Raw genomic sequence first — 12,355 nt, forward strand, 5'->3', positions numbered from 1 at the left:
CCGCCCCATACAGTCGCTACCTGCCACTTCTGGGTTTCTCCCCCCAAGCTCTGTGGCAGCCGGGGCGCCGCAGATCCACAGTCTATCACTTTATATGCAAGAAGCCCGAGAGCCCTCCAAAGTGATAAGGAACACAGAGTGTGAGTCCCAATGGGGACAGCGATGGTGTCTGTAAAACTGCAGAATATGATGGCGCTGTATGAGACGTAGGCAGTCACAGGACCAGTCACCTCCGGGCGCTGCCTCCATTGTTGGAGCAGAGATATCTTACAATGGAGACATAAGTCACTGCAGACGAGCGTCCGGGAGACAGCGCCGTGATCAGCAGCAGCATGAACCGCGGGATCGCTGCAGGTCACCTTCATATACAATCAGCTCATAAATCATGTAACGCTGGAAACGAGGCAGAACAAAGCAACAGAGATCTGCAAGGTCAGACGGCAGCAGAGAGGACAAGCGGCACAGGTAACATCATAGAGGGAGAAGCCAGGGGGCGCTCACATTACTACACTGTACCTCTGAGCCAAAAGAATAGTGAGTGCAGCTCTGGGGTATAATACAGGATGTAACTCAGGATCAGTAATGTATGTACACAGTGACTGCATCAGCAGAATAGTGAGTGCAGCTCTGGGGTATAATACAGGATGTAACTCAGGATCAGTAATGTAATGTATGTACACAGTGACTGCACCAGCAGAATAGTGAGTGCAGCTCTGGAGTATAATACAGGATGTAACTCAGGATCAGTAATGTATGTACACAGTGACTGCACCAGCAGAATAGTGAGTGCAGCTCTGGGATATAATACAGGAGGTAATGTATAAAAACACAAACTAGACAAATTGCTGCCCATCCTAACCTTCCTTTATTTGCGGCCCAGACAATGTAATACTGGTGTAAATTCCACAATCTTTATGTACAAAGTTGACATCAGGAATGTAGAGCCACGGGTTGCTGCATTAAGAAGAAAGTGATAAAAACACAAGAAATGACTTTTCGCTTCTAACGCAACCGCCACAATGACCCTCCCGATCTGGCGCTGCAGTGGATTCCTCTGTCCGGATCTCGTCCATGTCTTGAGTGCTGGAGGGACACGATCCTCATCGCTCTCCTGCACTGAGGGACAGGCGCAGCTGCTCATACATCATCTGGTCCTATGAAGAGGAAACATGGCAGAATTACATAATGACAAATTTGCTTGTGGATTCCCGGGATCCATCGGCCGAGAACAGACAGGAGCGCATTGCACTTACTGCTGTATAGACCATTTTGTTTCCTAACCACCCACCACTAGGGGGAGCTCAGGAGCTTTCTGTATACTGATTTACTGTTAAAGTTCTGGCCGCTCCAGACAGGGGCGCTACATCTGTCGGGCAAAAGCATAGAGCAGGGGCTGTTAAGTGCTCCAACCCTGCCCAAGAGACACGTGCAACCATCTCCCAACCATTTTGCAGGACTCCTTTAAGTGCCATAGAAGCAACATGAATCGTATACAACACGCTCCCCCTAGTGGTGGCTTCAGGAGGACAGAATGGTCCCTGTGTCCGTCGTTAGTGACTCTGGCTGTATCCGCCACCGGTGGAGCTGCTCGTCTCCAGGGGTAAGAAAGCGACTTGCACGGTAAATATCTGATATTCCTGATGCTGCCCCCCAATACCAGCAGCCCCCATCGCCAGCAGATCAGTGGGATCTGACATCTCAGTGTACAGGGGCAGAGTCACTACACAGAGGTCTCTGTTCACCGCTCTCATCCAGACAAGGCAGGAGGGTGGGGGGCCGCTGCAGCCGGGACCCGTCCTCCTCTGTAATCTGTCACATGAGCCAGAACATTCCCTTCATTCCTCAGTACGAGAGCGAACACTTCACATTATGGTGAAATCTCCTAGGGTCTGATGTGCACAAAGCAGCAATGCTGAGGCTTGTAGTGTTACAACTGCTGATATACATATAAAAAGGAATATTGGGGATTCTCCCACTGCACAGATGTCAGCAGAGACCGGTTCCCCTTCCCTGGTTTCTTGGAACTATACATATGTATTTTTTAAAGGGAACCCACAGCAATGGCGGCTCCGCTCTGGAGGACTCGGCGTCATCATATATTTCATGGTGTCACACTGAGTTGAATGGCTGGCGTGTAATCCCAAACTTTCCCCATAGGGGTCACTGCAGGTGATCACCAGAGGCTTCCATCACTGGAGCCATCGTTATAGAAGATGCTACCAGATGGCGAAACGTGAGAAAGGATTCCCCCCCCCTACAGTACGAGCAAAGGACAATGACAACAAGCAAAAAGCTGCATCAAAGGAAACAGTGACTGAAGACTCACCATCTTTGAGACAGAAGGTTTCACCTTCTTAAAAGCTTCATCAAAGTGCTTCTTGTACACAAGGATCTCTGCTAAACAGAAAAATGTAAAATCAGGTGCAGTCACTGTGTATATACATTACTGATCCTCAGTTACATCCTGTATTATACTCCAGAGCTGCACTCACTATTCTGCTGGTGCAGTCACTGTACATATATTACATTACTGATCCTCAGTTACATCCTGTATTATACTCCAGAGCTGCACTCGCTATTCTGCTGGTGCAGTCACTGTGTACATACATTACTGATCCTGAGATACATCCTGTATTATACACCAGAGCTGCACTCACTATTCTGCTGGTGCAGTCACTGTGTACATACATTACTGATCCTGAGTTACATCCTGTATTATACTCCAGAGCTGCACTCACTATTCTGCTGATGCAGTCACTGTGTACATACATTACTGATCCTGAGATACATCCTGTATTATACACCAGAGCTGCACTCACTATTCTGCTGGTGCAGTCACTGTGTACATACTTTACATTACTGATCCTGTGTTACATCCTGTATTATACTCCAGAGCTGCACTCGCTATTCTGCTGATGCAGTCACTGTGTACATACATTACTGATCCTGAGATACATCCTGTATTATACACCAGAGCTGCACTCACTATTCTGCTGGTGCAGTCACTGTGTACATACTTTACATTACTGATCCTGAGTTACATCCTGTATTATACTCCAGAGCTGCACTCACTATTCTGCTGATGCAGTCACTGTGTACATATATTACATTACTGATTCTAAGTTACATCCTGTATTATACTCCAGAGCTGCACTCACTATTCTGCTGGTGCAGTCACTGTGTACATACATTACTGATCCTGAGATACATCCTGTATTATACACCAGAGCTGCACTCACTATTCTGCTGGTGCAGTCACTGTGTACATACATTACATTACTGATCCTGAGTTACATCCTGTATTATACTCCAGAGCTGCACTCACTATTCTGCTGATGCAGTCACTGTGTACATATATTACATTACTGATTCTAAGTTACATCCTGTATTATACTCCAGAGCTGCACTCACTATTCTGCTGGTGCAGTCACTGTGTACATACATTACTGATCCTGAGATACATCCTGTATTATACACCAGAGCTGCACTCACTATTCTGCTGGTGCAGTCACTGTGTACATACATTACATTACTGATCCTGAGTTACATCCTGTATTATACTCCAGAGCTGCACTCACTATTCTGCTGATGCAGTCACTGTGTACATATATTACATTACTGATCCTGAGTTACATCCTGTATTATACTCCAGAGCTGCACTCACTATTCTGCTGGTGCAGTCAACTGTGTACATACATTACTGATCCTGAGTTACATCCTGTATTATACTCCAGAGCTGCACTCACTATTCTGCTGGTGCAGTCACTGTGTACATACATTACTGATCCTGAGTTACCTCCTGTATTATACTCCAGAGCTGCACTCACTATTCTGCTGGTGCAGTCACTGTGTACATACATTACATCACTGATCCTGAGTTACATCCTGTATTATACTCCAGAGCTGCACTCACTATTCTACTGGTGCAGTCACTGTGTACATACATTACATCACTGATCCTGAGTTATATCCTGTATTATACTCCAGAGCTGCACTCACTATTCTGCTGGTGCAGTCACCTTTACTCACCTCTTGGGACTGCAGGATTTGCGTGTAACATTTCGCTCCGTAGGGCGCTTATTGACGCCTCCCGTATGAGAGCAGACAGGTCGGCGCCCCTGTGCAGGGCAGAACACACATTACATCGGTGTCACAAAATATTTCTTCCACAATGTTGTTTGCACATTTTGGGGTTTTTCTGACAACGTCCCATCATATACTGGATGATATATACATACGTGAAACAATCACATTTCTCATCGCAGGCGATCACTTCTAGATCAACGTCCGGACCCAGCGGTGGCCGAGAACCGTTCTTAAAATAAATAAATAAATAATTGAAAAACAAAACAATACAATTCTATTATTTCCATTGGATGATCTTGACTAAAAATGTAAAATTTGCATAATTAAATACAAGCTGTGGAATTCCGACATCTCGCCCAAATCTAATGCCCTACGCCATCGGTTTCAGGATGTAAACGTTTCCTTGGAGGGGCTCTCCACTTCAACATTCACTACTTGCTAAAGGAGCCACCATGAATACGAATGTATCAAAAAGTGTCTTCCACCTCTGCTGGACTGATAGTAAAAAGCTGACAGTAAGTTTTAGTTCTCCCTGCAGTGCCCCCACAGGGGAAATAAAGTATTACACGCTGTCCTTTCATATCAGAGACAGGACAGGTCCTCCAGAGAAGCTCTTTAGAAAAATTTTCCATTCTGACGGGCAGATGAGGGTCTTTAACAGGGAACATTTGTAAAAAAAAAAAAATGAGTTATTAACATCAAGGTATCCCCCTTTTTTTTGGCAATTACTAATTTTAAAGGGATGGGTAACCGCATTCAGAGGGTGATCAGAATGCCTGTTACTCCAGGATCTGATATTATCCAGCTTGGACAACCCCTTTAATTGTAAATCAGTCGTGCAAGAAACCCACAGCCATGGTGGTTAAATACAGCAAAGATGTGATACAATCATGTGAGCCTCCCCATGACCCATGGCGCTGTGTGGGCTTAAACAGGTTGAGAGCATTTAGTGCAAAGCTAGGTACAAAAATAGTGATTAAATAGCTTTCCCTGAGCTAATCAGATAAAAATCAGCAAATACAGGTCACTGCCTTCTACACGATCAACAGACTCATCCTCCGCTGCTGCCATCATTGGCTACAATGTATCAACATTAAATAAACGATTACTGATTAGTTACCTTAGTTATCGTCCTCAGGATGGCAAGCCGATCACCTGGAGGGGGAAGACCTACATACAGGGTCTTGTCCAGCCGCCCAGGTCGTAGAATGGCTGGGTCAATAATGTCTGAGGAGAGGAAAGGAAACAAAAACAATGACACTTAGGCAACACGGCCTGGCAGCAGAACCAGATCTCATCACACGAGTGTCAGGTGCAGATATATCATGGCCCAAGTCAAAGGTTTCCCTCATCTGTTGGTGATGAGATCTCTAGTTTTGACAAAAGGTACAAAAATCGTACTGTGTAAATGAACAGGTACGATGCCAGCAGCAGGAGAGGAATGTGTTGACTTTATGTGCGGCAGTAACCTATCTATAAAAGCACAAGTGGTCACCTCTGAAAGAATAAGGCTGGTAGTGTAATAACGAGGCCGAGAATGGAACAGTGCAGGTAATGAAATAGATTATGGCAGCAGAACAGGAATATGTTTATTTTGTAGGAGGCAGTGACCTGTAAATACTTGTATAAGGATGACAGCAGCAATAGGGGGTTATGACGATACCTGCAAATTACATTTGATTATGTTGTAGGATTAAGACTGTATGCAGCAGTGTATGACAAGGGTGAGAAAGATAATAATGACAGCAGGAGATGACTGTGCAGATTTTTGGGGTGGTCATTGACCAATGTATACATGTTATTGTGTTTGCAAACCTATAACTAAATGTATAAAAGTTTAGGTCACAAAATGATAGCATTAAACACAGGAGCCAATGAGATCAATGACAGCAGCTGTAGAGCAGCGTACTGACTTTGTGCAAGGCAGTGACTCACATAAACCTGTGAAGTAGAAGAAGAGTAACGTGCTGACTTTTTGGGAGGCAATGACCAGAATATATTTATTGTTATTTCTGCAAGTATAATGCTTTATGGGACAGAACAGAGTCATGATGTGACCGACAATGGAATAATGGAATCAGTAAGGATAACAGCAGCAGAAGAGCAGTGTTCTGACTATTCGGGAGGCAGTGACCTGCATATATTTGTCATTATGTCTGTATCGTTGATGCTATCAGGGACAGGGATTGTATCATATGTGGCTGATACTAAAACAGTGGAGCTAATTAAAAAAAAAAAAAAAATATGATAGCAACAGCAGGAGAGTAGTGAGCTGACTTTTTGTGAGGCAGTAACCTGTATTTACTTTACTACTTTTTCTATAAGCATAATTCTATATAGGACAGAGGGTAGGATGTGATGTGGCCTATCAAGGAACGAAGGAGCCAATCAGAATGATCACAGCAGCAGGAGGATAGTGTGCTGATCTTGTGGGAGACAGTGACCGGCCCTCTAAACAATAAGTAGCGACAGTACATGCATTGTTATGTAGTCAGAGCCTTAATCGGGTACATATAGCATATACAGGTAGGTGTTCTGTCCCTTTAATTCGATCGATCAACAACGCGTCTATTCAGGTGTCAGAGGTCGCGGTGAACAAGCTCATACCTAGAAGTGAGGATTTCCTCACTCAGAGCCTCCGCTGCCAGAGCAAACAACAACTCCTGGCATCCGACCTCCTCTTATCAGCAGCTGGGCCTCAAACGGAGGCTCATGGACCTCCGGCCTCTTCTCCAACCTGCCACGTGTACAAAGAATGGGAAGCTGCTGCCCTCTAAGGCCAGACCAGCCGTCTATAGATATTGTGGAACTACAACTCCCAGCACGCCCCGACAGCAGGTATCCTGTCCGGAGTTGGAGTTTCACAGCAGAATTATAAGATCAATGATGAGAGCTGTCTGGGATTTACGGACGTGGACAGGGAAAAGGGACAGTATTGGATGGCGGATAGTAAGGAAAGAGTGCGAACCCCTGACCCAATCAACTTTTACTGAATAACAAACATTCTTATTTTCTTTTTTTCAATTATTTTGTCCAAAGTGCAGTTATGAAATTTTTCAGATCACTTTATTAGGAGCCCTGAGCAAATCAACTGCTGCTGCTCTTCCTCCCCTCCCACAGCGCGAATCTCACAGAGGCCGACGCTTCAGCTCCATCTCCCTCCTCCCCTGCTGCGCTTTACTTTTCGGAAAAACAAAACATGGGTTAGATGTTCTCTGGTCAAACATAAATGCGAAGCTCACCTGGACGATTAGTGGCAGCCATGATAAAAACCTGCCGTCTTGCCTCCAGGCCGTCCATCTCCGTCAGCAACTGGTTGACAACTCTGACACTAGAACCAGACTATGAAGAAAAAAAAGAGAGGGTAGGCAATAGAGCATCAAATGAAATATGGCAGCATGCGCTGTATGGTGCCTAGGGGTGCAGTGTCCGAAAAGGAACTGCCTCTGGTGGTTCCTTTCCCTGACATTAGGGGGCATAAAAAACTTCTGATTTCTTAAAAGGTTAAAACACCCTTAACTTATGTGGTTGAAGGTTTTTTCCCCTTTCCGTTCCGTCTGCTTCTTACATTTCCGGACATGATTGCTTATGCAGCTGCGGGCAGAGTGCTCAGTGGGCCTTCCCCAAGAAGCAGTCTTCTCCCTCCCAATCTGACTTACGAGGCATATTAAACCTTTCACTTCTTAAAAGTGCTAAAAACATCTTTATGTTATGAGGTTCAAGGTTTTATCCCCTTCCATTCCGGACGTGATCGCTTGTGTTGCTGCAAACCGAGTGATCGGAAGGCCTTCCCTGTGACGCGGTCTTCTCCTTTCTCAATTTTGCCTTGGGGGGGGGGGGGGTATTTAGCTTTTTAAGAACTGAAATATTTAATAAATCCGTTGCGTATGCACCATGCTTTCCTGAACATGTTTACTTGTGTAGCTGCGGGCAGAGGACTCAGTGGGTCTTCCCTATAAAAGTCATCTTCTCCCTTTCATACTTCTCTTATGAGGCTCAAGCTTTATCCCCTTCTGTTCTTTATGCGCCTTGCACTTCTGGACACGACCTTTGTATCACTGCAGGTGGCTGATTGGAGGGCCTTCCCTGTGAAGCTCTTCTCCTTGCTCAATGTCATAGTCTATTTGCATTGGGGGCGGGGCGGGTATTTTAGCCTTTTAAGAAGTGGAAAAGTTTAATAACATCTCTATCTGATGAAGTTCATGGTTTTCTCCCCTTCGGTTCCTTTTGCCCCTCACTGTCGCAGACACGCTCGCTCGGGCAGTTGCAGGCTGAGTGCTTAGAGGGCCTTCTCCCTTCCATCCTGACCCATGCCCCAGTCTATTTGCCTTTACCCCTTCACTTTTTTTCCATGGCTGTAATAGCTGAAAGGCAACTCTGACATCTCCTCAGGTATACAGTATATATACTGCTGTGCGTATATAGCATTGCCCACCCCACACTATAGATTCCACTACAGTGCTCACAGGGGTGTAATTAGAAAATGGGGAAGGAGAGGTAATATATGACTGCAAGACCAAGCAAACACGCATGGAGCTGCAGCTGTGCACATATAGATCTGCATGAGAGCTGTATACACAAAACGGCAGCAGATTTTTAATAAAGACTAACTGCAAAGTTTTAATCATTTTTAATTCAAGGGAGCGGAAAATGAACATCCTGTACATCTGCAGGGTCTGGAATTGCCTTTAATGCCAACCTGCAAAATTAGTTATTGGCTTCTCTCCCCGGGGCTCAGAACAATGAGTGTTTTGTACTCTGTTTAATATGGATCAGCGCCAGCGAGTCAAATAATTGTGGAGCTGTAAGTCCACTAGTGCATACACGAGTTACCCAATAGCAAAGGGTGTTTACTTGGTACTTCGGGGCCCCAATGTAGAATCTGTCCCGGGGGGCCACACTTACATTTGTATCACTGACGCCTCCTTATGAGCAAGAGGAGCATGTGGGTCCCCTTTGAGCACCAGAGCCCACATGTAAAGCATGAAACAGACAAATCCGTTTTGTGTACGCAGCTCCGGTGCAGAACTATGTACCGAAACAGTTACAGGCCCATCTCATCTCACAGGTGTGACTCTCTTCCTTTATTTTCCTCCTCTTCTTGCCGACCTTCATTCGGTAGGTAACCAACAAGAAAGAGATGGGATCTGACTACAGAGTCTGGTGACCCAAGTCTGCACAGGAGATGCAGCCACAAAACGGCAGATTTTGCATTGAAAGCCATTTGCAAAATAAGGGTCAAAAAAAAAAAAAAAAAAAAAAAAAAAAAATGGGGATACAGAACTTGACATACAGTGACTTATAGTGAAAAAAAATCACTTACTTCATGGCTCGATCTTCGAGGGCAAAGAGCGTCGATTTCATCAAAAAATATAACGCACGGGGAGGAGTTGGAGGCTCTCTGGAAAACCTGCCGGACGGCGCGTTCACTTTCACCAACGTACTGAAAAAAGGAGGAAACTCAACCATTACTGTGTATTGTAAAAGAAAAAAGTTACAAATGTATACACAATATATTTTTTTCAATATATATTTATTTTATTTTTTAATTATATATTTTCTCTCTATATATAATATATATTTTATGCCCCTTTAAGTGAGTGATGTGGCGTACCTTTTTCTTTAAATCGTCGCTCCACTTCCAGAACTAATCCTTCGCGCAGGACTCTGCAGAATAATCGTTCCATCACTCAATTTCTTCCCGTTTATCCCGCGGCACGGAGCGGTCCAGAACTGCGCTGCGGACTGCGCACATCTAGGCAGCGCCCCCCCGCTGCAGTCTCCAGTGCTGCGTCCTAGGATCTCACCGGCCCTGATGACGGTGGTGGAGGATGAGCAGGACGGACGCCGCTGGGTTCTGTGCAGTCCGCAGCGCGGTGCTCGGCCGGTCCGTGCTACGGGACCACAGCAAAATCCTCCAGTAGAGCGATTTATAAGAACCATTAGACTGATAGTCCTGAGCGAGGATCGGTTTACTTGTGGAATCTGCCTTAAAAAAAAAAATGGTTACCCATATACAGCCACCCTATTAGTTATTAGAGAGTGGCCCCTTTTTTGGGATCTCGACAAATAGTGTCCCCCCCTCTGGCTCTGGAAGACCTGACATGTGACCCAGACTGAATATTAAAAAAAAATGTAATACTTTATTTCCCCTGTGGGGGCACTGCAGGAAAAATTAATACTTTTTGCCAGATTCCACAGAACCTTTATTTTTTTGGGGGGGGAACCTCTTCACAATAAAGGGCCGTCCAAAGTGGATATTGTATAATAAAACTGGGCAGGGACCTAGGACCTTCCCATTTGGTAGGAGATCCCCATGTGTCCATGCAGAGCAGCAGTCATAACTTATGGCAGTCGGGGCTGCTCCAAGACTACAAATCCCAGCATGCCCTGAATAATTCACAAATGGCGCCAGGATCCGACTCACCATATTCAGCAGCTCCGGCCCCTTCACCGAGATGAAGTTGAGTCCAGACTCGTTTGCTACGGCCTAAAACACAGAGGGGCAGAGGTGGGGGGGATATTATACCCATCAGTTACGGGGACAGGCAAGCACGATAGGCGTTTCCATGGTTACAGACTACATATAAGCCCTGCGTAGTCTGACTCCGGCGGTTACGTGTTACTTTCTTCTGTCCGTCCGCTACGGCTTAATAAAGCCACAAGATGCATGTAAGGAAATATGCGAGAGGCAGATACAAGGGCGTAACCCGCAACAACAGGGTCAGGCTGCACGAGTCTGCAACCTTGGAGACATATAGGTCAGCGCAAGAGCTGTATACATAGAACGGGAGGTTTTTTGCAAAATTCCTTCATTTCTTTAGATGTGGAAAGCAATTATATTGAAAAAAAAAAGTTGCAAAAGTATGCACACCCGTAAATATAGCAGGAGATAAAAAGACAACACCGGTGACATGAATGCAGCATGTTTTTATACCTTGGCAAGTAATGTTTTTCCACAGCCCGGGGGTCCGGCCAGTAACACCCCTGCGGGAGCCATAAGTCCAAGCGCCTTGAACTGCTCTGGATTCCTCACCGGTGCCTGGAGACAGAAAATACCAGAATGTGACGGACGCCGCCATCATCGCACTCATCACATTTGGAAGATGCCGCGGTAACGGAGGAGCAGAACGTGCCGCAGCGTCCAGTTATACCGACTCTCCGAGGAGTGGACACACCGCCGACCCCATACACCCACTGTGGTGGTCCCGCAGCCACCATGTCCTCTCCATTATGTAGGAGACGGCTGCATCCAATCAGTTGCCTGCACTGCATGTGACTGCTCGGGTCAGTGATTGGCTGCAGCGGTCACAATGATGGATGAGTCGTCATCACCGCAGCGAACCATCAGTGGTCGGTGAATAAAATAATGGTTGCTTCTTCGTTTTATAGCCTCCTCTACTCTGACAACTTTTTTTTTTGTAAAATATGTCATACTGACCACCAGCAGTCACCACTAGAGGGGGCTCTCCCGCATATGATTTTTACATTGAACTTAAAGGGGTTTTCCTAGAGGTTTCACGTCTTTAATGTTCTATCCACAGAGTTGAGACCGCTTTTTCTTAGCCTTTTGTAATACACTGGTGCGTCATGCTATTTTGCGTGGTGCAGCCCAAACTAAAAGGTCAATATAAAATATCCCAGCGTTTGTCTCCTCACCAGTATGGCCATGGTCAGCTCCTCTCGGATTTCATCCAGCGCTCCGATATCCTCCCAGGTGACATCCGGGACTGTGGCGAAACCTTCTCTCTTGGCTGACGGTTGCACCGAGGGGAGCGCGCTCATGAAATCGTTCATCTCAATGCACAAACCCTGCAGCTGCTCCTCCGGGAAAGGCGACTGCTCCATCAGCACCTCGAGCAACCGCTGCAGCTCCGTCTATAGAAGGGAAAAAAAAAATGGAATCCGATACAGGCTGAGATCAGGACGCCACCTCAGGGGGTCATTGGCCGAGAAAATAAGAGGGCACCACCCCTGGGGCATGGACAATAGGGACCAGAGGAGATCTTCTGCACTCACCTGAGCCGGTGGCACTTCTGGAGCAGGTAGTTTCGCCGTAGGATCCTCCATCTCGGGCTCCTCTGCTGTAGGTCGTTGCTGCAGCTGGATCAGCGCTCTGTTCACTGCACACATCGCTGCCTCTCTGCAAAGCGCCATCAGGTCAGCGCCGACGTATCCCGGCGTCAGATGAGCCAACCGCTGGAAGTCGAAGCATTCTGGGAGCCGGAGCTTCCGACACAGCGTCTTCAGGATCCTGAGAGCAATGACA

The 12,355-nt window shown here is 46.1% G+C and overlaps 1 protein-coding gene across 3 annotated transcripts in view; it reads right to left on the reverse strand.

The window, feature by feature from the left end:
• Positions 1-846: 846 nt before the first annotated feature.
• The window catches only part of NVL (nuclear VCP like), a 33,088-nt gene continuing 21,579 nt past the window's right edge, over positions 847-12,355 (reverse strand). For 2 of the 3 annotated variants that reach the window (XM_073556399.1, XM_073556401.1), the window contains 11 exons: positions 12,106-12,340; positions 11,746-11,964; positions 11,024-11,128; positions 10,514-10,576; positions 9,410-9,529; positions 7,329-7,428; positions 5,207-5,313; positions 4,239-4,315; positions 4,030-4,118; positions 2,327-2,397; positions 847-1,154 (listed from right to left, as the gene is read on the reverse strand). In XM_073556399.1, the coding sequence (XP_073412500.1) occupies positions 1,101-1,154; positions 2,327-2,397; positions 4,030-4,118; positions 4,239-4,315; positions 5,207-5,313; positions 7,329-7,428; positions 9,410-9,529; positions 10,514-10,576; positions 11,024-11,128; positions 11,746-11,964; positions 12,106-12,340 (1,240 nt within the window). In that variant the 3' untranslated portion in view covers positions 847-1,100. The remainder of the gene's footprint in view (positions 1,155-2,326; positions 2,398-4,029; positions 4,119-4,238; positions 4,316-5,206; positions 5,314-7,328; positions 7,429-9,409; positions 9,530-10,513; positions 10,577-11,023; positions 11,129-11,745; positions 11,965-12,105; positions 12,341-12,355) is intronic. The other variant, XM_073556400.1, reaches the window with a different exon arrangement.

Source organism: Dendrobates tinctorius, unplaced genomic scaffold, assembly GCF_039654945.1.
Source record: "Dendrobates tinctorius isolate UK_male_01 unplaced genomic scaffold, ASM3965494v1 ptg000232l, whole genome shotgun sequence".
NCBI lineage: Eukaryota > Metazoa > Chordata > Amphibia > Anura > Dendrobatidae > Dendrobates > Dendrobates tinctorius.